Source organism: Nerophis ophidion, linkage group LG17 (assembly GCF_033978795.1).
Source record: "Nerophis ophidion isolate RoL-2023_Sa linkage group LG17, RoL_Noph_v1.0, whole genome shotgun sequence".
NCBI classification, from domain to species: Eukaryota; Metazoa; Chordata; class Actinopteri; order Syngnathiformes; family Syngnathidae; genus Nerophis; species Nerophis ophidion.
In genome coordinates this window covers 3665870-3693369 of record NC_084627.1, presented here as the reverse complement: position 1 = coordinate 3693369, position 27500 = coordinate 3665870, and the positions used below count along the sequence as shown (strand labels likewise).

Genomic DNA, 27500 nt, shown 5'->3' with positions numbered 1-27500 from the left:
AGTGCAGTGAGCATCCAAGCAGTTGCAAGAAGCCCTTCACATGGTTGCATGCTCAAGGGCCTCATTATTAGACGTAATAAAATACAGTAGAGGGGGGTTAAATATTCGAAACATGGTGAATTCTGATGCATGCCGTGGGTTTGTGCAGGTGTGCCAAATGTTGTGGCCACTTGCAGACAAACATGTCCATAACCCTTGCAAAGTATGTGCATAACCTGCATCTCTGGATTATTGCCTCCACATCTTGCATTTAGACTATCTACCAAGGCTGTTACATAAGAAGAATGTGTGCGTTGTGCAGGGATTTGCATAGTTTGTCAAAAGCGGTGCTGCTCAATGCCCACCTGCTGTACTGTACACACACTCACCACTTATTACTGGATTGGTGCCAACGTCACTTGCATAGATTTGTCGTGTCCATGTTCAAAAAGCGCACGTTCATCTTCGCCTCAATCTCAAAGTCTTTCAGCAGCTGGAAAATGGACGTACAGTATGCAAAAGTTTAGAGACACACTCTCATTCACTTACTTGTATGAGCAAATCAATATTAGGCAATATTAGCCTGTTGGGCGGACCACCCGTTGTCCAAGTACCACTATATCACTTTATCTAGTTGTACTGTTTGTTTTTTTAGTAAAGATGTCCGATAATGGCTTTTTTGCCGATATCCGATATTGTCCAATTCTTAATTACCGATTCCGATATCAACCGATACCGATATATAAAGTGGTGGAATGAACACATTATTAAGCCTGATTTTGTTGTGATGCCCCGCTGGATGCATTAAACAATGTAACAAGGTTTCCCAAAATAAATCAACTCAATTTATGGGGGAAAAAATGCCAACATGGCACTGCCATATTTATTATTGAAGTCACAAAAAGCATTATTTTTTTTAAAAACATGCCTCAAAAGAGCAGCTTGGAATTTGGGACATGCTCTCCATGAGAGAGCATGAGGAGGTTGAGGTGGGCGGGCGAGGCGGTGTATAAAGTCGCGTACCGGAAGAGTTAGTGCTGCAAGGGGTTCCGGGTATTTGTACTGTTGTGTTTATGTTGTGTTACGGTGCGGATGTTCTGCCGAAATGGGTTTGTCATTCTTATTTGGTGTGGGTTCACAGTGTGGCACATGTTTGTAACAGTGTTAATTAAAGTCGTTATATTTATAAATGGTTACAAAAGAGTTAGAGGCTGCCCATTGAGGCACTGGTACTGCTGTTTTTTTGTTTTTTTTCATGATACTATTTCCATGAGCACTTGTGGTAACGGTGTGGCTATGTATGTGTGTAGTGTGCATATGTATGTATATATTTATCATTTATTTATATACAAGTTCATTAAGTTTGTACATAGAGTGAACAAGGAAGTTCGAGCTCAGAGTAATTTATGATTTTAAAGAAAAGCGGTGGGATTAAATAAGTGTATACTTCTTCTCACTCCTTTTCAAATATGTAAAAAAAAAAAATAATAATAAAAAAAAAAAGTCGAATACTTATTTGTTTTTTTTTGGTTTTTTTATTCTCCATTGTTTTCATTTTGTTATAATAGCCGTTAAGGCTATAGCACTGTATTGGATCATGCTTGCTCTTGTTTTTTTTTTTTTTTTTTTGCATATTTGAAATAAAAATATATCAATCAATCAATCAATCAATCAATGGTTGATTTATATAGGCTAGTAAGGTAAAGTTTTGTACTTGACAAGTTTCAGCTACCTAGCTTCTGCAGCCCTCATCAGAGGTGTCACCTGATGTTAGCGTGACGTGTTATATGGATTGTTCCATCCCACCAGGGGACGCCGCCAACAATCCATACAACACGTCACAGACAACGTCACTCTAACATCACGTGATGCCTCTGATGAAGGCTGCAGAAGCAAGTTAGCCGAATATTGTCAGGTACAAAACTTTACCTTACTAGCCTATATAAATCAACCATTTGTAAATACACGTCAGTAGGCTGAATGAACCTCTTCAACATAGTGTTAAAGTTGTTTATACGGCCACCCTCAGTGTGACCTGTATGGCTGTTGACCAAGTATGCCTTGCATTCACTTGTGTGTGTGAAAAGCCGTAGATATTATGTGATTGGGCTGGCGCCTTTATGGTTAATTGGCTCTCGGTACTTCTCCCTACGTCCGTGTACCACTCCGTACAGCGGCGTTTTAAAAAGTCATTAATGTTACTTTTTGATACCGATTTCCGATATTACATTAAAAGCATTTATCGCTCGATAACCATCGGCAGTCCAATATTATCGGACATCTCAATTTTTTAGGTTTAAATACAATTACATTTGAAACACAACCATACAAATGTATTACCCAAAAGAACAAAACAATTGAAAAATATTTGCAAATTCCTATTTTTTTTTAACTGAGTCAAATATTCAAAGCTAAACTTTTGATTGTAAGCAAAGTCGTACTTGCTAGGCAAAATATTTTGGAAGGAGTGCTTGGATAAACAAAATATTTTTGGATGGTCCTTGCTTTGCAAAATATTTTTCACATGGTCACTTGGTACTAGCATTACAAAAATATTTTTTCCAGGTAGTACTTACATGGCAAAATGTTTTATTCAAATAGTATTAGCTTAGCAACATATTTTTTCAGGTTAACAAAAACATTTGAGTTAGTACTTAGATAGTAAAATATTTTTTTCCAGGTAGTACTTCCATTGTTTTTTTCAGTGGTGCTAATCAAAATATTTTAAGTAGTACTGGCACAGGAACTAAATTTTCCGGTGGTACTTGCTTTACTAAAATACTTTAAAGCAATGCATGGAAAATATGTTTCAGACGGTACTTGCAGAGCAACATATTTTTTAAGGTGGTACTTGCTTAGCAAACTATATCTTGTGTGGTACCTGCATGACAAGAATACTTTTTCAGGTGGCACTTGCATAACATATTTTTTTAAGGTGGTACTTCTTGGTTAATTTTTAGTTTTTAAGGTTAGCAAAATGTTTTTAGGCAGTACTGGTATAGTAACGCATTTTCAGGTGGTACTTGTGTGACAAAATAGTGTCATTAATATGTTTTCCAGGTAGTACTTGCTTAACATACTTTTTACCCCAACATGTAATACTTCCATGACAAAAATACTTTTTTAGGTGGTAATTGCACAGCAACCTGCTTTTTTAAGGTAGCACTTGCATAGTATTTTCCATAATACTAATCAAAATATTATTAAGTACTACTAGTGTAGGAACACATTTTTCAGATGGAATATGCTTAGTAAAATACTTTTTTAGATAGCAACTTATTTTTTTTTGGTAGCACTTGCATTATTTTTCTATGGTACTAAGCAAAATATGTGTAGGTAGTACTGGTATAGCAACATTTTTTTAAGGTGGTATTTGCTTCGTAAAATACTTTTCCAGGTAGTGCATGGAAAATATGTTTCAGGCGGCACTTGATTAGCAGCATATTTTTTTAAGTTGGTACTTGATATGTTAAAAAACCTTTTTAGGGAGTGCATGGTAAAATGTTTCAAGGGTACTTTTTTTTCATTTGGTACTTGCACAGCAAAACTTTTCTGGGTGGTACTTGCACAGCAACCTGCTTTTTTAAGGTAGTACTTGCATTGTTTTTTCCATAGTACTAATCAAAATATTTTTAAGTACTACTAGTGTAGAAAAACATTTTTCCGATGGTATTTGCTGAGTGAAAATACTTTTTTAGATATTGCATGGAAAATATATTGCAAGTGGTACTTAGATAGCAACTTATTTTTGTTTTGGTAGCACTTGCATTGTTTTTTCCGTGGTACTAAACTAAATACGTTCACGTAGTACTGGTATAGCAACATATTTTTAAGGTGGTATCTGCTTAGAAAAATACTTCTTCAATACTTTCAAAACATGTTTCAGGCGGTGCTTGTATAGCAACATCTTTTTTTAAGTTGGTACTTTATACGTAAAAAAAAATTTTTTAGGGAGTGCATGGTAAAATGTTTTAAGGGTACTTGCACAGCAAATATTTTTTTAAGGTAGTACTTACATAGTAAAACATTTTTCAGCAGTTCTGGCATGCTGCAGCAACACATTGCACTGCATAAATATTTTTCAGGTGGTAGTTGCACAGCAAAACTTTTATAGGTGGGACTTGCACAGCAACCTGCTTTTTTAAGGTAGTACTTGCATTGTTTTTTCCATAGTACTAATCAAAATATTTTTAAGTACTACAATTGTAGAAACACATTTTTCAGATGGTATTTGCTTAGTAAAATATTTTTTTAGATAGTGCATGGAAAATATATTGCAAGTGGTACTTAGATAGCAACTTATTTTTGTCTTGGTAGCACTTGCATTGTTTTTTCCGTGGTACTAAACTAAATATGTTTAGGTAGTACTGGTATAGTAACATCATTTTAAGGTGGTATTTGCTTAGTAAATAACTTTTTTTTTTAAAACTTTGTTAGTGAGTGCATGGTAAAATGTTTCAAGTGTACTTTTTTTAAGGTGGTACTTACATAGTAAAATATGTTTTCAGTAGTTCTGGCATACTGTAGCAACACATTGCACTGCATAAATATTTTTCAGGTGGCACTTGCACATCAAAATACTTTCTTAGGGTGGTACTTGCTTAATTTAATATTTGTTAGTAGTAGTTGCATGGTATAAATATGGTTTCAGGCGGTACTTACATGGGAAAAATATTTTAAGGCTGTGCTTGCATAGGAAATTATTTTTTAGATGTAAAAACTTTGAGAGTCCAAGCAAGCGTGTTTAATTAAGAACTTTAGCGACCCACCTTGAGGAAGTGCTCAAATGTGATCCCCTCATAGAACTCGTCAGGCTCCTGCAGGGCCACAAGTGAGTTAACGATGGCTAAGAAAGAAGCAGATTGCGTCGGTTGGTGAACGTACCATGTGACCCATCGATATCGCGGCCACTTCCAACATGGCGGCCTCTGCGATGCTTTCGGCCGTTTCCTTGCCGATGGACCCGCTGCGAGATAGAAGCTCCTCTACCACCTACAATAGATGCAAAAAAAAAAAAAACCCACAAAATAAAAACGCTAGCATCATGCATAAAATCAGCCAATCAGGTGCGACCTTAGCTCAGCCAGAAACAAAAACATTAACCCGTGCATTGAGCTTTTTAAGTCTTGCGATCCACTTCATCATCTCTTCGTCAATCTAGTCAAGAACAGGAATATTTTGTCCTTTTTAAATCAGGTGTGTATATTGTATATACAGTCGTGCTCATAGGTTTACATACCCTGGGAGAATTTATGATTTCTTGGCCATTCTTCAGAGAATATGAATGATAACACAAAAATTTTCCTTCCACTGAAAAAATTTCAAGATGCACAATAAGGAGGCCCTTGAAGAAAAATGGGCTGCATGGTCGAGTCGCCAGAAGAAAGCCATTTCTGCGCAAATGTCACAAAGTATCCCGCTTACATTATGCCAAACAGCACAGAGCCAAGCATCAAAAGTTCTCGACAAAGTAATTTGGAGTGACGAGACCAAAATTTTACTTTTTGGCCACTCGACCAAGTGCCTCCTTATTGTGCATCTTGAAACAGCCACACCACAATTTTTCAGAGTGTCCTGTATTTCAGCTGAAGTTATTTGTGGATTTTTCTTTGCATCTCGAACAATTTTCCAGGCAGTTGTGGCAGAAATCTTTGCTGGTCTACCTGAATCCCTCATTTTCTACTTTTTAATCAGCGTTTGAACACTGCCGATCGGCATTCTCAATTCCTTGGATATCTTTTTATACCCCTTTCCTGTTTTATGCAGTTCAATTACCTTTTCTCGCATATCCTTTGACAATTATTTTGCGTTCCCAATGACTCAGAATCCAGTAATATCTGTGCAGCACTGAAGTGAAGTGAATTATACTTATATAGCGCTTTTCTCTAGTGACTCAAAGCGCTTTACATAGTGAAACCCAATATCTAAGTTACATTTAAACCAGTGTGGGTGGCACTGGGAGCAGGTGGGTAAAGTGTCTAGCCCAAGGACACAACGGCATTGACTAGGATGGCGGAAGCGGGAATCGAACCTGCAACCCTCAAGTTTGCTGGCACGGCCGCTCTACCAACCGAGCTAAACCGCCCCATAGATGAAAGATGCAATAGTTTGTCAGAAGCCCAGAAACTAACTGACCTTTAATACACACACATTAATTACAAACAAACAGGTCACAGGTCAGGATTGAAACCTCGAAACCTGTTTGTGTCAACTTTTGAGCATGTTATCAGATCAAAGTCACTGTGGTATGCAAACTTTTGATCATGGTCATTTGGGTACTTTCTTTTTTCATTTTGATTTAAAAAGAGTAAACAGGGTTGTTTGCCAATAAATAGCTTCACACAACCATTAAGCATGAGTGGAAGAAAGGTTTTTGTGTCATCAGTCATATTCTCTGAAGAATGGCCAAGAAATCATATTTTCCCAGGGTATGTAAACTTAAGAGCACAACTGTATGTATGTATATAATATGTATATTTATGTGTGTGTACGGATATTAGGGATGTAACAAACGGTATAATGTTAAACCGATGGTTAGTAATACAGTGTAATTTATTAATTACAGGAAAAAACGTAATTTAGTGATGCATTTTAGGGAGCACTGCTTACTTCCTGAAAACTAAGTCAGGTGCGTCGTTTGGCTTGAAAATCATGGCGTACAAACTATAGGGACATTGCTTCGGAGATTTCCCCTATAATTAAACAGAGCCGAGCGCTTGGTTTAACGTCGTTTTCCCTCGCTACCCGGCGTGCGTTTAAGAGAGCACTGCTGTGTTTAGATGGAGACAGGTGTGGACAATATTGGAGACAGACACACTTGTCCCCACACTAAAAGTATAAAGCAAAGGAGAAAACTCTTTGATCTGGCTTTCCTTGCCTCAATACAGCGTCCATCAGGTGCTGTGACTGAGAGTTAATGAGGTGAGGAAACACGCAGCGGCTGATGTGTCGTGAACGTTGTCACAACTTGTTTATAAAATCTTTAGTTTGTTTATTGGAATGTTCACTCCTTTTATTTAACTGCAAAATGTATCAGTGTTCAAATTACATTAATACTAACTAAAATGTTTGACACAGCAAAAGAAGTGACTGGGATGAGAATCAGAACCTCCAAGTCCGAGTCCATGGTTCTCGCCCGGAAAAGGGTGGAGTGCCACCTCCGGGTTGGGGAGGAGACCCTGCCCCAAGTGGAGGAGTTCAAGTACCTGGGAGTCTTGTTCACGAGTGGGGGAAGAGTGGATCGTGAGATCGACAGGCGGATCGGTGCGGCGTCTTCAGTAATGCGGACGCTGTATCGATCCGTTGTGTTGAAGGAGCTGAGCTGGAAGGCAAAGCTCTCAATTTACCGGTCGATCTACGTTCCTATCCTCACCTATGTTCTTGAGCTTTGGATTATGACCAAAAGGACAAGATCACGGGTACAAGCGGCCAAAATGAGTTAGTATTAATGTAATTTGAACACTGATACATTTTGCAGTTAAATAAAAGGAGTGAACATTCCAATAAACAAAGTAGTTTGTTTATTGGAATGTTCACTCCTTTTATTTAACTGCAAAATGTATCAGTGTTCTAATAACATTAATACTAACTAAAATGTTTGACACAGCAAAAGAAGCGACTGGGATGAGAATCAGAACCTCCAAGTCCGAGTCCATGGTTCTCGCCCGGAAAAGGGTGGAGTGCCACCTCCGGGTTGGGGAGGAGACCCTGCCCCAAGTGGAGGAGTTCAAGTACCTTGGAGTCTTGTTCACGAGTGAGGGAATAGTGGATTGTGAGATCGACAGGCGGATCGGTGCGGCGTCTTCAGTAATGCGGACCCAGTATGGATCCGTTGTGGTGAAGAAGGAGCTGAGCTGGAAGGCAAAGCTCTATATTTACCGGTCGATCTACGTTTCCATCCTCACCTATGGTCATGAGATTTGGATTATGACCAAAAAGGACAAGATCACGGGTACAAGCAGCCGAAATGAGTTTCCTCCGCCGGGTAGCGGGGCTCTCCCTTAGAAATAGGGTGAGGAGCTCTGTCATCCGGGAGGAACTCAAGAGTAAAGCCTGTGCTCCTCCACATGGAGAGGAGCCAGATAAAGTGGTTTGGGCATCTGGTCAGGATGCCACCCGAACGCCTCCCTAGGGAGGTGTTTAGGGCACAACCGACCAGTAGGAGGCCCCGGGAAAAACCCAAGACACGTTGGGAAGACTATGGAACACCTCAGGATCCCCCGAGAAGAGCTGGACGAAGTGGCTAGGGAAAGAGAAGTCTGGGCTTTGCTGCTTAGGCTGCTGCCCCCACGACCCAACCTCGGATAAGCGGAAGAAGATGGATGGATGGACAGCAAAAGAAGGTAAATAAAGAAACTAGAATATTCACGACGATGTCAGTTTGACCCTGGAACAGATTATTTACACTCCCACAATTTCCTACGGTACAAATACAGTTTCAAAATACCAGCACTCACTTGTCTGTATTCCTCCAGCGTTATTTTCCCGTCGTTGTCGTGGTCGTGCATGTTGAATAAAACTGCAGACGGAACACAGCAGACACTTAAAAACAGTTGTAAAAAAAATGAATTAAAACAATAGCGTTTGGATTGGCGGACGGGTTGCTAAGCGCACATCTCAGTTTCTCCTTCCTGATGCTGTCCCGCTCCTCGTCCGTCATGCTCAGCGAAGGCGGCTTGAAATGGGACATGATGACCACGAACTCCTCCAGGCGGATCTCGTCCATCGTGCCCTCTCCAGCTGGCACCAAGTTTCTAGAAATGGAGGACGTGGTAAACCATGCTAACTGATAGTGACGATCTGGGTGTGATGGCCGCACCTCCTGTCGAAGAACGCCTCTATGATCTGCAGACGGAGGGGATTCCACGCCAGATCTGGAATGGCCATGAAGTGCTCCCTCCTGGGGAATGGAAAAAAAACTATAAGTGGGACGTTTACTACACATAAGACTAGGGCTGGGCGATATATCGATATACTCCATATATCGCGGGTTTGTCTCTGTGCGATATAGAAAATGACTATATCATGATATTCGAATATACTTTCTCACGCAGTTGCTTTTAGCTGCGGGCATTACACTACAGGCTTTTTTCACTCTTTATTGTCTCTCCTTCTCACAGAGACTTAAAACAAGCGCACCTTCTTACATACGTCACATACTGTCGAGTCATACGCCCTCGCCGAGCAGAGAGGTAGCAGCATGGGTAACATTAGCTGTGATGCTAGCAGAGTGGTGCGAGTGGTAACACAAGAGAAAGAAGGTGCGAATCTGGTAACAAATGAAGAATTAATTCCTCAGAAAAACCACCAAACCATCGTCTGGTGGTGGTTTGGCTTCAAGCGGGAAGATGTCGAACAAGTATGCGGCAAAAGCGTCGCTACAAAAAGTAGCACCTACTGCTAATTTGTAGCATCATTTAAAAACTCACCCGCTAGAACAGGGGTCGGGAACCTTTTTGGCTGAGAGAGCCATGAAAGCCAAATATTTCAAAATGTATTTTCGTGAGAGTCATATAATATTTTTTTTAACATTGAATACAATTAAATCCGTGCATTTTAAGTAAGACCAACATTTTTAGAGTATAATAAGTCTCATATTATTTTTAATAACATTGTTATTCTAAGGCAGGGGCGCTCACACTTTTTCTGCAGGCGAGCTACTTTTCAATTGACCAAGTCGAGGAGATCTACCTCATTCCTATTTATAATTTATATTTATTTATTTATGAAAGAGACATTTTTGTTAACAAATTAATGGTGTTTAATGATAATACAAGCATGTTTAACACACATAGATTATTTTCTTTAATGAAGACAAGAATATAAGTTGGTGTATTACCTGATTCTGATGACTTGCATTGATTGGAATTAGACAGTGGTGCTGATAACGTCTGCATTTTCAAATGGAGGGAAAAAAAAGTTCCCCTTTCTGTCCAATACCACATGAAAGTGGTTGGATTTGGCATCTCATTTGTCCAACTTGCATACTCCTTTTTAAACACTTTGTTATGAGAGTAGCATATGTGTGTGGCCCTTTAATGTCTGGCAGCAGGTGAGTGACGTCAGTGAGTGTGCGGGTGGGCAAGCAAGTGAGAAAGCGGTCGCTGAGGGCGGGGGAGAAATACATTGGAATCAAACTCCGTAGCTTGCTAGCTTGTGCACGCTAGCTTTCTGAGACTCTTATTTTGTTAGCACAGGCAGGATGAAACAGGTCTTTTATGGTGAAGACAGGAACTGTGCAGTCGGTCTTTAGAGTTTTGACAGTAGGTACGGAGTCTCTAGAAATAAAATATGTTTTTCTGCGTCCGCCCTGTTAGTGATTTTTTTCTTAAATATGAGCTCGCAGCAGCCAGCGTCATCTCACAAGCTCCTCGGGTGCCGAGAATGTCAAACAACTGACGAAAGTGAAGTCTTGGTATGATTGATGATTGCTCATTTTTATGTCTATTTTTTAATGCCTGGCTTGAGATCGACTGACACACCCTCCGAGATCGACCAGTCGATTGCGATCGACGTAATGGGCACCCCTGCTCTAAAGCTAACCAATAAAAAAATATAATACTTCTTGCCATTAATGCGACTTCTTGAACAAATGCGAAAGAAAATGGATGGTTGGATTAAAATGCATGAGAATGTTTTATAATTTCAACGTTATTTTTAACACTGTGATTACCAGCGGAATTATTCATTACTTATCGTGTTAAGCAATGTCAGCTAAGATTTATCAGAGAGCCAGATGCAGTCATCAAAAGAGCCACATCTGGCTCTAGAGCCATAGGTTCCCTACCGCTGCGCTAGAGAATGAAGAGTGCTTGAAACTCTGCATGTCAACATCTCCGTTCGGTGTCAAACCAACAAAATGCCGAAGCGACCATTTCCAAAACAACAGCATATGAAACAATTTGTCACCAACAGAAGGAGATAACGTCCGCAGGAACCTACCACATAGCGAAGGACATAAACCATTTGATGTCATATTAAGCAGCTTAGGGCTGGACGATATATTGATCTACTCGATATATCGCGGGTTTATATCTGTGCGATATAGAAAATGACTATGTCGTGATATTCACAATATCACACAGTTGCTTTTCGCTGCTGGCATTACACTTCAGGCTCTTCTTCACTCTTTCCTGTCTCTCCTTCTCACAGACAGCAAGCGCACCTTCTTACATACGTCACATACTCATACGCCCTGGCGGACCAGAGAAGTAGCAGCATAGGTAACGTTAGCTGGGATGCTAGCAGAGCCGTGCGAGTGGTAATACGAGAGAAAGAAGGTGCGAATCTGGTAACAAATGAAGGAAGAATGAATTCCCAAGAAAAACAGAAGGTTTGGCTTCAAGTGGGAATATGTCAAACAGACAACCGTAATATGTCAAGTGTGGGGCAAAAGCGTTGCTACAAAAAGTAAAATTACTGCTAATATGTAGCATCATTTGAAAAGTCACCTGCTCGAGAATGAAGAGTGAATATGTCAAACAGACAACCGTAATATGTCAAGTGTGGGGCAAAAGCGTTGCTACAAAAAGTAAAATTACTGCTAATATGTAGCATCATTTGAAAAGTCACCTGCTCGAGAATGAAGAGTGCCTACTCCGCATGTCAACATCTCCGTTCCATGCCATACCCACACCATCAAAATGCAGAGGCAAACATTTCCAGACCAACACCGTATGACAAAAATAGTCAACAACAAAAGGAGATAATGTCCGCAGTAACCCACCACATAGCAAAGGACGAACACTCTTTGATTTCCTATTATTATTGCAGCCGGCTGTAGCAACACAAACACAGCCGGTGTTTCTTTGTTTGTTATGAAGCTTTATTATGGAACAGAGCGGTCAAGCGAACATAGTTCTCTACCACATGTCAACCGGCAGGTGTCGGTGGGAAAATTGTGGTAATAAGTCGGCTCTTACCGTAAACATGGGCGGAGCTTGTGTCGTTCCTCCTGCAGCTGTCAAAGAGGCAGCTGCGACTTTCTTGGCTCCTCCGTGGCTTCCTTCAGAGACACTGGCGGTCACCACACCCCTCCGACTTTCAGGTATGACTATATAATCTCACTAAAACAATAGTAACACAATAAGCAGATAAGGGATTTTCCAGAATTATCCTAGTAAATGTGTCTGATAACATCTGAATCGCTCCCACTGCCCTCGTCTTTTTTTTTCTTTTTTTTCCTTCTAGTCCTTCACTCTCACCATCCTCGTCCACGAATCTTTCATCCTCGTTTAAATTAATGAGGAACTTGTCGCTTTCTCGGTCCGAATCACTCTAGCTGCTGGTGGCTATGATTGTAAACAATGTGAGGATGTGAAGAGCTCTACAACCCGTGACGTCACGCGCACATCGTCTGCTACTTCCGGTACAGGCAAGGCTTTTTTATTAGCGACCAAAAGTTGCAAACTTTATCGTCGATGTTCTCTACTAAATCCTTTCAGCAAAAATATGGCAATATCGCGAAATGATCAAGTATGACACATAGAATGGACCTGCTATCCCCGTTTAAATAAGAAAATCTCATTTCAGTAGGCCTTTAATTGTGGTTTCCCTCTCTGCATGAGAGTTTGAAATGAGCATATATTAATGCAGTAAGAACAAGATTTTTTTAATGTAGACACACAGAATCGTCCTACTGCTGTGATTATATGCATCAGGCGTTAATTCAAGGCTAAGGCAAAATATCGAGATATATATTGTGTATAGTGACATGGCTTGAAAATATTGAGATATTAATAAAAGGCCGTATCGCCCAGCCCTACATAAGACCTTGCTGCAGCTGCTGTATTGTCACACGATACATTGATACCAGGAGCCTGTCAGGCAGGTTTCTAGCAGCATGCAATCACATGAAATCAATGAGCAGCAGAATAAATAAGAACAAAGAAGAAAAGTACCTCAGGGTGTCTTCGTCGTGGCTCAACTGCTTGAATCTTTTATGCAGAACTCCTATCTGCTCACAGCTGACTGCAAAGCACATTTAGAAATATATTCAAATTGCATGTAAAACACTTTGAGGTTGTGTCCATGTCCGCTACAGGTGGAATTGTCCGGTGTCTGATGTTTTATTTACTGGAACATGGAGAAGTAAGTTAAACCGCTTTTACCCTGCAATATGAATTATTGATCACTAAAGCATCATGGCCTCTTCATTAGCTGCAACACTATATGACTCTGCTTCTACTCCATGTTGAGGATAGGAGCTATGCATCTAATGTTAAAGACTTTTGACTTGTGTTTATTCATTAACTTGTTTTATTGAGAGTGGCGGCCCACATTGGGCTAAAAGGTGTCAAACATACCTACAAAAAAAGACAAACTGTAAAATACAGGATTATAAACTATCACGCCATCCCTTTAAATACAAGAATAGTCACTAATAAGTTCACTATTACCTACTATGCTTGCCATGTTTTGTCCTAGTACAGTGTTTTTCCACCAGTGTGCCGTGAGATATTGTCTGGTGTGCCGTGGGAGATGATGTCATTTTACCTAATTGGGTTAAAAACATTTTTTGCAAACCAGTAATAATAATCCGCAAATAACTCTCCAAGGTTCTCATAGTCATCATTGTCACCGACGTCCCACTGGGTGTGAGTTTTCCTTGCCCTTATGTGGGCCTACGGAGGATGTCGTAGTGGTTCGTGTTGCGGTTTGTGCAGCCCTTTGAGACACTAGTGATTTAGGGCTATATAAGTAAACATTGATTGATTGATTGATTGATTGGTAAGTGTCGGAGTGAGTAGAGGTTTTGAAATAATTAGCGCATGCTACAGAATCTCCTCTCTGGTCAACAAAAGCACCTTGAGGATTCTAGCGGGAACTCTCATTCAACCCTTCTTCGATTACGCTTGCACCTCCTGGTACCCCAGCACCTCCAAAACCCTCAAATCTAGACTCCAAACATCCCAGAATAAGATAATCCGGTTACTTTTAGACCTCCACCCCAGATCACACCTCAATCCAACCCACTTCTCCAAAGTGGGCTGGCTCAGGGTGGAGGACAGAGTAAAACAACTTGCACTGAGCCTAGTCTATAAAATCCGCTACACCTCCCTGATACCGAAGTACATGTCCAACTACTTCCTTAACGTAAATGACCGCCATAACCACAACACCAGGGGAAGCTCCACAAACCACGTTAAACCCAGATTTCGATCTAACAAAGGTCTTAACTCATTCTCTTTCTATGCCACATCAATGTGGAATGCACTCCCAACAGGTGTAAAAGTAAGTCCATCTCTATATTCCTTCAAAACCGCTCTAAAACAACACCTCCAAGGCAACTTCAACACTTTACTAATACCCTCCTCCATTCACATCCCATCTCCCCGGATTATAAACAACTCAAATGTACTTCTAATGTATATACTTGTTCTTATGCTATGTGAACTCACTATGTTCTCTGCTGGCTGTACATTTCCTACTAAATAAGACCTACACTGTTTCAATGTCCACATTTCTCTGTTGATGCAATTGTTGATGACTGAAGTTCTGATATCAACCAAAGCTCCTCATCCCACCCCCCGGATTGTAAATAATGTAAATAATTCAATGTACATACTATGATGATTAACTTGTGTGATGACTGTATTATGTTGATAGTATATATTTGTACCATGAATTGATTAGCGTGGACCCCGACTTAAACAAGTTGAAAAACTTATTGGGGTGTTACCATTTAGTGGTCAATTGTACGGAATATGTACTGAACTGTGCAATCTACTAATAAAAGTATCAATCAATCAATGCTTACTTTCACCACATGCCTTTGGTAAGCGCAAGAGTGAGAAGAGGTTATAAAATAATTAGCGCCCGGGCGGGAATTCAAGGAAATACGGTATTTGTTTGTTTTAGTATCATTGTAGTGTGCAGTTGTACCTAATGAAATGGCCAGGAAGTCAAGGCAACACATCGTTGTCATTTCAGTACAATTCATCGAGTTTCCCACATTGTAACATTAGTTACACGTAAATAAACAAGGTGTAATGTTTGTTACATTATTTACACGTAAACAAAACAGGTTTAATGTTTGTTAGCATACTCACAGCCCGTCTTGTCCGCCAGTTGTCTGTATTCCGGCGGACCAGGTACAGAGTGCCACACACCCATCTTTAAAGGGGGAAAAGTACTTCGTGGGCCGGTCCACTGGCGGGGCACAGGTCGGTGGGTAGAAGGACGAGTCAACTACTGAGCAAAGGAGGCGAAAAGAAGCGAAACTCGGATGTCGTGAAACGCATCGGAGCGGCTGACACACGCAGACAGCCTTCATCCCCGCGGAGAGCCAACACATTACTTCCGTGATCAAGGCCGGTGACGTCACGGAGCCCGGCTTCACCCAGTCTTTATATTGATTTTCATTCCAAAGCGTTTAAATCAGGGGTCACCAACCTTTTTGAAACCAAGAGCTACTTTTTGGGTACTGATTAATGCGAAGGGCTACCCGTTTGATACACAGTTAAATAAATTGCCAGAAATAGCCAATTTGCTCAATTTACCTTTAAATCTATATATCTATTTAAAAAATGGGTATTTCTGTCTGTCATTCTGTCGTACATTGTTTTTCCTTTTATGGAAGTTTTTTTTGTAGAGAATAAATGATGAAAAAAACACTAAATTGAACGTTTTAAAAGACGAGAAAACAGGGGGGAAAAAGAAAATTAAATGTTGAAGCATCGTCTATCTTCAATTTCGACTCTTTAAAATTCAAAATTAAACCGAAAAAAAGAAGAAAAAAAAAACTAGGTAATTCGAATCTTTTTGAAAAAAATATAAAAATAATTTATAGAACATCATTAGTAATTTTTCCTGATTAAAGATTAATTTTAAAATGTTGATGACATGTTTTAAATTGGTTAAAATCCAATCTGCAGTTTGTTAGAATATATAACAAACTGAACCAAGCTATATTTCTAACTAAGACAAATGATAAATGGGTTGTACTTGTATCGCGCTTTTCTACCTTCAAGGTACTCAAAGCGCTTTGACACTACTTCCACATTTACCCATTCACACACACATTCACACCCCGATGGAGGGAGCTGCCATGCAAGGCGCCAACCAGCACCCATCAGGAGCAAGGATGAAGTGTCTTGCTCAGGACACAACGGACGTGACGAGGTTGGTATTAAGTGGGATTTGAACTAGGGACCCTCGGGTTGCGCACGGCCACTCTCCCCACTGCGCCACGCCGTCCCAAATCATTATTTCTTCTAAATTTCCCAGAACAAAAATTTTAAAAGAAATTCAAAAGACTTTGAAATAAGATTTAAATTTGATTCTACAGATTTTCTAGATTTGCCAGAATATTATTTTTGAATTTTAATCATAATAAGTTTGAAGAAATATTTCACAAATATTCTTCGTCAAAAAAACAGAAGCTAAAGTGAAGAATTAAATTAAAATGTATTTATTATTCTTTACAATAAAAAAAATAAATTTACTTGAACATTAATTTAAATTGTCAGGAAAGAAGAGGAAGAAATCTAAAAGGTAAAAAGGTCTTTAAAAATCCTACAATCATTTTTAAGGTTGAATTTTTTTCCTCTAAAATTGTCTTTCTGAACGTTATAAGAAGCAAAGTAAAAAAAATAAATGAATTTATTCAAACAAGTGAAGACCAAGTCTTTAAAATATTTTCTTTGATTTTCAAATTGTATTTGAGTTTTTTTCTCCCTTAGAATTAAAAATGTTGAGCAAAGCAAGACCAGCTTGCTAGTAAATAAAAAAAATAGAGGCAGCTCACTGGTAAGTGCTGCTATTTGAGCTATTTTTAGAACAGGCCAGCGGGCGACTCATCTGGTCCTTACGGGCGACCTGGTGCCCGCGGGCACCGAGTTGATGACCCCTGGTTTGAATTTTTGTGACACGCAATGCCTTGTATTTTATTTCTTTCTTATCTTTTTGGCGAAATTCATTTGGATTAAGCCAAAAAAATATCGACTCAAACTCAACCTAATTTTTACTGCTCGGATATTTTACTACTTTTCAAATTAAACAAAAACAACTTTTTTTTAAATTTGTATTTATTGTTACCGTCTCTGTTTATGTGTGTGTTTTTTTTAAAGATTAACCACGCAGTCAAACAAAAAATAATCCAAGTTTGAACATGAACCAATGAGCTAATTAGATACAGGTGTCTGAAAAGGGGGGTAGAAAGGAACCTGATTGGTCGATTTACCCGGAAGTAAGGGAAACCAGGAAGCCCCGTGCAGAAGTAAAACCAAAGACACGCAAACTGTGCCAATAAAGACAACAAAGGAGGAAATAAGGTAAGATGAACTAAAGTCTAATATTTTTGTGTATGTTCCCTTATGTAGTATTTAGTAACGTTGTAAAAATGCGTGTAAACACAAGCAGAGGCACTCTCCACCAGGATGTAACAATATGGCGCCTTTATTTCTTCACTGGTATTTATTCAAATACACTAACAATATTTAAATGTAAAAAAGCCTGTGACCATTTTCTCCAACATTAACAAGCTGACTGGCTGCTGATAATCACATTTAAAACACCCGTGAGCTAACTTTGCTATTTAGACTAGTGTTTTTCAACCACTGTGCCGCAGCACACTAGTGTGCCGTGAGATACAGTCTGGTGTGCCGTGAGAGATGATATAATTTCACCTATTTGGGTTAAAAACATTTTTGCAAACCAGTAATTATAGTCTGCAAATTATGCGTTGTTGTTGAGTGTCGGTGCTGTCTTGAGCTCGGCAGAGTAACCGTGTAATACTATTCCATACCAGTAGGTGGCAGCCGGTAGTTAATTGCTTTGTAGATGTCGGAAACAGTGGGAGGCAGGTGAAAAGGTGTGTAATGCTTAAACTAAAAATAAACAAAAGGTGAGTGCCCCTAAGAAATAGCATTGAAACCTAGGGAAGGCTCTGCAGAACAAAACTAAAACTGAACTGGCTACAAAGTAAACAAAAACAGAATGCTGGACGCCAGCAAAGACTTACTGGGGAGCAAAGACGGCGTCCACAAAGTACATCCGAACATGACATGACATGACAGTCAACAATGTCCCCACAAAGAAGGATAAAAACAACGGAAATATTCTTGAATGCTAAAACATAGTAGATGCGGGAAATATCGCTTAAAGGAAGACATGAAATTGCTACAGGAAAATACCCCCCCCAAAAAGAGAAAAAGTCACCAAAATAGGAGCGCAAGACAGGAACTAAAACACTATAAACAGGAAACCAGCAAAAAAGTCCAATTAGGTCACGGTGTGATGTGACAGGTGGTGACAAAACACCTGCTTAGAGACAAGAGCTATAGTGATGCATGCTTGGTTATGATTTAAAATCATATCCAACAATTGCGACAACGACTTTTTAGTTTTTTAATGATTTCTGCTGATGGTGTGCCTCCGGATTTTTTCAATGCAAAAAATGTGCCTTGGCTCAAAACGACACTGATATAGACCATAAAAAAATCCATCCATCCATCCATCCATCCATTTCCTACCTCTCATTCCCTTTGGCGCCGCGAGGGGCCATCCATCCATCCATTTTCTACCGCTTATTCCCTTTCGGGGTCGCGGGGGGCGCTGGCGCCTATCTCAGCTACCATCGAACGGAAGGCGGGGTACACCCTGGACAAGTCGCCACTTCATCGCAGACTATAAGAACATGTTAGTCTAACACAGTGGTTCTCAAATGGGGGTACGCATACCCCTGGGGGTACTTGAAGGTATGCCAAGGGGTACGTGACGGTTTTTTTTAAATATTCTAAAAGTAGCAACAATTGAAAAATCCTTTATAAATATATTTATTGAATAATACTTCAACAAAATATGAATGTAAGTTTATTAACTGTGAAAAGAAATGCAACAATGCAATATTCAGTGTTGACAGCTAGATTTTTTTTGTAGACATGTCCCATAAATATTGATGTTAAAGATTTCTTTTTTTGTGAAGAAATGTTTACAATTAAGTTCATGAATCCAGATGGATCTCTATTACAATCCCCGAAGAGGGCACTTTAAAGGCCTACTGAAAGCCACTACTACCGACGACGCAGTCTGATAGTTTATATATCAATGATGAAATATTAACATTGCAACACATGCCAATACGGCATGTGTTGCAATGCGTGCGCGTGACATTTTGTTCCAGCCTGATTCCAGCTGTAAATAGTCTGCTTTAGTTGCATAATTACACAGTATTCTGGACATCTGTGTTGCAGATTTTTTTGCAATTTGTTCAATTAATAATGGAGACGTCAAAGAAGAAAGATGTAGGGGGGAAGCGGTGTATTGGGACGGCGTGGCGCAGTGGGAGAGTGGCCGTGCGCAACCCGAGTGTCCCTGGTTCAAATCCCACCTAGTACCAACCTCGTCACGTCCGTTGTGTCCTGAGCAAGACACTTCACCCTTGCTCCTGATGGGTGCTGGTTGGCGCCTTGCATGGCAGCTCCCTCCATCAGTGTGTGAATGTGTGTGTGAATGGGTAAATGTGGAAGTAGTGTCAAAGCGCTTTGAGTACCTTGAAGGTAGAAAAGCGCTATACAAGTACAGCCCATTTATCATTTATTGCGGCTGCCTTTGGCAACACAAACACAGCCGGTGTTTCCTTGTTTACATTCCCGAAGGTGGAGCTTTACTATGGAACAGAGTGGTCAAGCGAACATGGTTCTCTACCACATGTCAACCGGGAGGTTTCGGTGAGAAAATTGTGGTAATAAGTCGGCTCTTACCTAGACATGAGCGGACCATGCGTCGCTCCTCATGCACCTGTCAAAGAGGCAGCTTTGGACTCTCTTGCCTCCTCCAACCGGCCGCCCCCGAACGTGGGATGCTTCCATCGTGGAGGAAGGGGGAAAAAAGCTCAGCCCGGTCCCAACGGCTGCCTTCACTTCGCCTCGTCGAGAAACGTGGCTTCCCTCAGAGACACTGGCGGTCACCACACCTGTGGCCACACCCCTCCGACTTTCAGGTACGACTATATAATCTCACTAAAACACTAGTAACACAAGCAGATAAGGGATTTTCCAGAATTATCCTAGTAAATGTGTCTAATAACATTTGAATCGCTCCCACTGCCCTCTCCCTCTTTTTTTTTTTACTAGTCCTTCACTCTCACTATCCTCATCCACGAATCTTTCATCCTCACTCAAATTATGGGGAAATCGTCGCTTTCTCGGGCCGAATCGCTCTCGCTGCTGGTGGCCATGATCGTAAACAATGTTCAGATGTGAGGAGCTCCACAACCCGTGACGTCACGCGCACATCGTCTGCTACTTCCGGTACAGGCAAGGCTTTTTTATTAGCGACCAAAAGTTTCAAACTTTATCGTGGATGTTCTCTACTAAATCCTTTCACCAAAAATATGGCAATATCGCTGAATGATCAAGTATGACACATAGAATGGACCTGCTATCCCCGTTTAAATAAGAAAATCTCATTTCAGTAGGCCTTTAAGTTGATGATTACTTCTACGTGTAGAAATCTTTATTCAGATTGAATCACTTGTTTATTTTTCAACAAGTTTTTAATTATTTTCATATCTTTTTTTCAAAATAGTTCAAGAAAGACCACTACAAATGAGCAATACTTTGCAGTGTTACAATTTAATAAATCAGAAACTGATGACATAGTGCTGTATTTTACTTTTTTATCTCTTTTTTTTTTCAACCAAAAATGCTTTGCTCTGATTAGGGGGTACTTGAATCAAAAAATTTGTTCACAGAGGGTACATCACTGAAAAAACGTTGAGAACCACTGATATAGACCATAAGAACATGTTAGTCTAAAACAGACCTGGGCAAATGAAGGCCCGGGGGCCACTTGCAGCCCATTGAGTTTATTAATCTGGCCCGCCAGACATTCCCAAATATATTTTTTTAGATCTTTAAGTTGGAAAGTGTAGCTGCCATTATGATGTGCAGTGATGTTTTCAAATTATAAATAAATAAATAAATGGGTTGTACTTGTATAGCGCTTTTCTACCTTCAAGGTACTCAAAGCGCTTTGACACTACTTCCACATTTACCCATTCACACACACATTCACACACTGATGGAGGGAGCTGCCATGCAAGGCGCCAACCAGCACCCATCAGGAGCAAGGGTGAAGTGTCTTGCTCAGGACACAACGGACGTGACGAGGTTGGTACTAGGTGGGATTTGAACCAGGGACACTCGGGTTGCGCACGGCCACTCTCCCACTGCGCCATGCCGTCCCTTAATTATCATAAGTCTTGAACTATACAACATATTTCAATGGTTGGAATCTGTGCTTTTGCATGATATTTTAGTGACTAGTGTTGTGCTGATACCAATATTATTTTGATAATTTTCGGCACTTTGATACTTTTGTAAATAAAGGGGACCAGAAAAAATTGCATTATTGGCTTTATTTTAACAAAAAAATCTTAGGGTGTGGCAGACCGGTACTTTTCAGAGGCGGTATGCTACGTAATATGATTCATTATTATCGCATTACTATATTAATACCCATATACCGTACAACCCTACTAGTTACTATGGTAATCTACGTCACAGCAGGTCAGACGAGGCACCAAGCAGTGTGGGCGGGGAGCGTTTCCACAGACTGTTTCCAGAGCGGCCAGCCTGAAATGTGGGTGTCAGGGCCAGACGCGGAAGAAGGAGATTTTTACAAGAAAGTTCTAAAGTTTAGTGGACGGCGTGGAGCAGTGGGAGAATGGCCGTGCGCAACCCGAGGGTCCCTGGTTCAATCCCCACCTAGTACCAACCTCGTCACGTCCGTTGTGTCCTGAGCAAGACACTTCACCCTTGCTCCTGATGGGTGCTGGTTAGCGCCTTGCATGGCAGCTCCCTCCATCAGTGTGTGAATGTGTGTGTGAATGGGTAAATGTGGAAGTAGTGTCAAAGCGCTTTGAGTACCTTGAAGGTAGAAAAGCACTATAAAAGTACAACCCATTTATCATTTATATATGAGATTGTAGATGTTTTTTGTTTTTTTAAACCCTTCACGTTTATATTGCGCGGAGTTTGTTGCATTTGGCTTGATTGTAAAATATGTCGATTGAGAGGTAGTGTGACGTTCATATGTTCTCAATATTCAGGGTTTTATCGTTCATAGAAAAAAAAAATCCATTCTGTTTTTAAGGCGGTCCGTCATAACATTTTTAGCATTCAATAAGACATTATTGTGAGGTTTTGTATTAGTTTTCCTAAAAATAGATATACCGGCCCCCAGACACATTTTTTTTCTCTAAATTTGGCCTCCTAAGTCAAAATAATTGCCCAGGCCTGGTCTAAAATGTCTGCCACTGTTGAATAGAATGGACTTTATTGTCATTATATTTACATATAACGAGATTAAGGACTCCAACTTAAAGGTGCGGTAGTGGGAACACATTTGGGCATAAGAGGTAATAAAGGAAAAACTAAAAATTAAAATAAACAGACTACTATCCAATACAAATAATAAGCAATCCTGTACAATGTATGAAACACTATAGAAATACAATATATAGAACAAGACAAGAGTACCGAAGTAATAAATAACAATCAGTGTCGGACGTATTGCGCTCGAATGGGTAGTATTGCACAGTAGTTGTTTTGGTATGTTGTGTTTTTATTGTGTAACCAAAGCTCTTCCTGGCCCTGTGGCAAAATTCTTTCTGTTGATCTGGGCGTGAACTTTAATGTGTGAATATTGTGCAACATGCTCCAACATTGCCTTTAAAGGACGAAACAAGGAAGGACTTGATGGTTGTGTTTCCATAAGCCACATGGTGGTAGTATTTCACCAAGTAACATTGACACACTGTTGATGACCCTTTTGTTTAACTTCTTTGGTGATTGATTACACCTAAAGAAATGCTGGTTGAAATGTTGTTTACGTGACGTTTGTCCTTGAAAGTGTAGCTTCTATTACGTATAAAGGCTTATCTGACATTGGCTTGTGGATCATTTGTGTTCTATATGATCCACTGTCTTTTAAAGGAGCCATACGTAAAAAGTGAGCGCAACTCATTTCCATGGCCGAGTGAACCAAAAGTAGTAATAGCAATTAAACAGAAAGCACCTGTAATTGTTGCTATAGTAAACGTGGGACACTTGTGTTAGCTAAATGTTATGTTGTGGGACCAGCCTGGACACTTCTACTGTTAGAATTTATGGTAAATTGTAAACGCTGAGCTGTGCTTGTGACATACAAGTTCAGAATCAGAAAGACTTTAATAATCCCCGAGGGGAAATTAAAGGGGAACGTTATCACCAGACCTATGTAAGCGTCAATATATACTTTGATGTTGCAGAAAAAAGACCATATGTTTTTTTTAACTGATTTCCGAACTCTAAAAGGGTTAATTTGGCGATTTAAACGCCTTTCAATTGATAGCCTGTCGAGCGATGACCTTTCACCCGTGACGTCACAACATGAAGCAATCCGCCATTTTCTCAAGTCAAATCAGCTCTGTTATTTTCCGTTTTTTCGACTGTTTTCCTGTACCTCGGAGACATCATGCCTCGTCGGTGTGTTGTCGGAGGGTCTAACAAAACGAACAGACGGAATCAAGTTGCACCAGTGGCCAAAAGATGCGAAAGTTCCTCGTTTGTTCTGCACACTTTACCGACGACAGCTATGCTACGACAGAATTGGCAAGAATGTGTGGATATCCTGCGACACTCAGAGCAGATGCATTTCCAACGATAAAGTCAACAAAATCTGCCGTGATATGGCTCAATAGCTTCAGTTTCTTCTTCAATTTTGTTTTTACTACCGGCCTCCATACTCCAACCATCCGTTTCAATACATGCGTAATCTGTTGAATCGCTTACGGCGCTGAAATCCGAGTCTGAATCCGAGCTAATATCGCTATACCTTTCTGTGCTATCCGCTAGGGCTGGCTATCATCAGGTACCTCGCGATACGATAATATCACAATATTTTGCCCACGATAACGATAAGATCACGATACTACGATTATGCGATAATCTATGTATTGAAAGAATTTTCATCCACGATACATCATGATTTCAGTGTCACTGAAGAAATTCAAAATTTATTGACTGCACTGAATCCACTTCACCTTTTTAGACTAATAAGTAACATTATGTCATTTTTTTTAAAAACATAATAGTCATTCACTTCTTAACTTCCTTTTATATGTTCAAAATAATTTGCTACGAACCCCATGCATCCATTTTCTACCACTTTTCCCAACAAACAAAAATAATAACATGGCATGTTTTGTTAGTGGTTTGCATGCACTGTACAGTCATTGGTTAGATCTTTTTAGTAATTATTATTGTAGGGCTCGAATTTAACCCTCTTCATTTGCCGTAATGCCCTAAAATTGACCAACACCCGCGGCAAGAACATGCCGTGACAGCACCTGACTTTTTACTTTTTAATAGATAGATAGATAGATAGATAGTACTTTATTGATTCCTTCAGGAGAGTTCCTTCAGGAAAATTAAAATTTCAGCAGCAGTGTACAGAGTTGAGATCAATTTAAATAAAAGTAAATAATGCGGGTTTGAATGGAAACAAAATAGAGAAATATTACAATAAGAATGAAAAATAAAAAAGCAACAATGGGAATAAAAATATAACAGTAAAATAAGAATATAACAGGACAAAGTAGGCAGTAGTGACCATGTTATGAAAACGTATTGCACTGTTATTGTTTTGCATCCCTTGTCATCCTACTATTCCCCGCCCCCGAGAGTCTATTGGCGTGTGGCACAAAGGAGTTTTTGTGTACGAATATAATAGTAAACGGTATAATGATAATTTGCGATAAAAATTCCCGACGGTTCGAATGCAGCTGAGATCCCCCCGCGACTCCGAAAGGGACAGGCGGTAGAAAATGGATAGTTATACGATCAAATTTTTTTGCTTACCGAAACCCTGTCATTTATTAATGCATTTTAGGCACCACAAAGTCAGGCACTTGCGCACTAGCGGTACAGCTCGGTTGGTAGAATGGCCGTGCCAGCAACTTGAGGGTTCCAGGTTCGATCCCCACTTTCGCCATCATAGTCACTGCCGTTGTGTCCTTGGGCAAGACACTTTACCCACTTGCTCCCAGTGCCACCCACATTAATTAAATGTAACATAGGTATTGGGTTTCACTATGTAAAGTCACTTGAGAAAAGCGCTATATAAATATAATTCACTTCACGTTTGGCCTGATAATCATGGCGGACTAACTACACAGACTTTGCTCCGGAGATTTCCTCGCGGAGTAAACAGAGCCAAGTGCTTGGTTTAACGTCGTTTTCCTGGCTTCCCATTCTGTGTTTAAGAGCGCAATGCTGTGTTTAGATGGAGACAGGTGTGGACAATATTGGAGACGGACGCACTTGTCCCCACACTAAACGTAAACAGCGAAGGAGAAAACCATTTTTTGATGTTTCTTTTGTTTTCTCAATACAGCGTCCATCAGCTGCTGTGACAGAGTTAATCAGGTAAGGAAACATGCAACGTTGTCACAACTTCTTTATAAATTCTTTAGTTTGTTTACTGGGGTGTTCACTCCTTTATTTAACTGTAAACTGTATCAGTGTGCTTTTTTTCTCTTTTATTTATTTTTAATTTTTCTATTAATCAATCCAACAAAATAATACACAATAATACCATAATATTCCAATTCCAAAACCTAACCCGGGCCCAGCAACATTCAGACTAGCAATCAACAGAGCAATTGAGAGGACACACAAACATGACACAAAACAATAAAAGTAGTCAAACAAAAATTAATAATATCAACAACATTCTCAATATTAATAAGAATTCCAACATAGCATTGATTACAAATAACATCAATACTAGCTCAAATGTTTTGTCATCTCATAACTGAACGAAGGCTGTGAAAATTGTGTATTGAATGTGAGAGGTGTCATTCTTTATTTTTGTTGGCCAAACTGTTGTACTGAACCAAGAGAAGAACAAAGCATGTTTATTAGACTTCATTTACTTTAGCCAAATTGGCTTTCTCTTATTTAATATCCAAAAGGAAACACCTTTTTTTTTTTTTTAACGTTACTTGTTTTTTTCATGTCACAAAAGTATTACTTCCAAAAAACATTCATGTGACACAGCATTTTGTTAATGTTTTATTGTGTATAGGTAATTCCTATATGATATGCTTCTGATGGTGCCCTTCTTGTCAGTAATTAGACTATGGAGTGGTTATTTTCGCGAGATGCAAGTGAACTTGGACCGTAGATGGCGTGAAGGTAAAGACATCTTTTATTTTAACACTATAACTAAAAAAAAAAGGCAAACAAAAGGCGCGCACAATGGCGGTACAAAAACTTGGCTGTGTAAACAAAAACTTGCACTGTGGCATAAATAACAAGAAAACTTACTTTGGAACAGAAGGAGAACGGGACATGGATCATTGGCATGGATTTACAAGGTGTGTAGCAGGTGATCGAGGGTGGTAGAAGGTGATGTTGCCAGGACGAACAACGGAATCCATCCATCCATTTTCTACCGCTTATTCCCTTTCGGGGTCGCTGGGGGCGCTGGCGCCTATCTCAGCTACAATCGGGCGGAAGGCGGGGTACACCCTGGACAAGTCGCCAACTCATCGCAGGGCCAACACAGATAGACAGACAACATTCACACTCACATCCACACACTAGGGCCAATTTTAGTGTTGCCAATCAACCTATCCCCAGGTGCATGTCTTTGGAAGTGGGAGGAAGCCGGAGTACCCGGAGGGAACCCACGCAGTCACGGGGAGAACATGCAAACTCCACACAGAAAGATCCCGAGCCTGGATTTGAACCCAGGACTGCAGGACCTTCGTATTGTGAGGCAGACGCACTAACCCCTCTGCCACCGTGAAGCCCAACAACGGAATCAGACAGGCTTAAATAATACTGTGGTGATTAGTGAAAACAGGTGTGAGACATGAGGACAGGGGCGTGACATGAGGACAAGGTGAAAACTAATGAGTTGCTTTGGTAACAAAACAAACCAGGAAGTGCAAGAACAAGAACTGAGTGTCCAAAAAACATACCCGAACATAACTAAAACAAAACATGAACACACAGACATGACATTTCTAACTTGCCTTGGTGCCCTAAAATATGAGCCCTCTTTTAAGGCTACACTTGCTTTGACCTAAAAAAGTAAAAATTCGAGGCCTATGATTGTATGTTCAAACCGCCTGTTTAAACCATATTTACTGTGCCACAGTAATTTAAAAGTAAATGAAAGTAAACTTCTTTATAGTCCGAATCTCACACCAGCTTTTTCCTTACGGAAGCTTTAATACATTTATTGTTCTCGTGATAAAATTGGCTAGCATCATGTTTTTCTTTGACTGTCAGAAATAATAAATGCACCATGCAGCTCTTAAATCAAATATAAAAACGCAGATTGGCTCACAGATGTTTTGCAAAGCAGTCGCCGGTTGCCGCTGCCACCGCCCTCAACCAACAGCTGTCACTTCCGAATGGGAAACTGTGAAGGCATCATTAGGGTTCCAGAATTTCCCAAAACTGTTCGTATTGTACTTTTAAATCTTGAAGGGCTGTATTTTTGGCACCTTTTTGTGTTTTCCC

The 27500-nt window shown here is 40.0% G+C and overlaps 2 protein-coding genes across 4 annotated transcripts in view; one reads left to right on the top strand and one right to left on the bottom strand.

Annotated features, from left to right (window-relative positions):
• The window catches only part of tescb (tescalcin b), a 21970-nt gene extending 6681 nt beyond the window's left edge, over positions 1 to 15289 (bottom strand). The window contains exons 1-8 of one of the 2 annotated variants that reach the window (XM_061875757.1): positions 15030 to 15289; positions 12879 to 12948; positions 8798 to 8878; positions 8593 to 8732; positions 8436 to 8497; positions 4864 to 4971; positions 4749 to 4796; positions 369 to 472 (exon numbers count right to left, since the gene is read on the bottom strand). In XM_061875757.1, the coding sequence (XP_061731741.1) occupies positions 395 to 472; positions 4749 to 4796; positions 4864 to 4971; positions 8436 to 8497; positions 8593 to 8732; positions 8798 to 8878; positions 12879 to 12948; positions 15030 to 15093 (651 nt within the window). In that variant the 5' untranslated portion in view covers positions 15094 to 15289 and the 3' untranslated portion in view covers positions 369 to 394. Of the gene's footprint in view, positions 473 to 4748; positions 4797 to 4863; positions 4972 to 8435; positions 8498 to 8592; positions 8733 to 8797; positions 8879 to 12878; positions 12949 to 15029 lie in introns of both variants that reach the window. The other variant, XM_061875756.1, reaches the window with a different exon arrangement.
• Positions 15290 to 17152: 1863 nt separating this feature from the next.
• The window catches only part of cabp7b (calcium binding protein 7b), a 207990-nt gene continuing 197642 nt past the window's right edge, over positions 17153 to 27500 (top strand). Inside the window, exons 1-3 of one of the 2 annotated variants that reach the window (XM_061875752.1) lie at positions 17156 to 17252; positions 25360 to 25391; positions 26097 to 26162. The gene's annotated coding sequence lies outside the window, so the exon portion shown is untranslated. Of the gene's footprint in view, positions 17253 to 25359; positions 25392 to 26096; positions 26163 to 27500 lie in introns of both variants that reach the window. The other variant, XM_061875753.1, reaches the window with a different exon arrangement.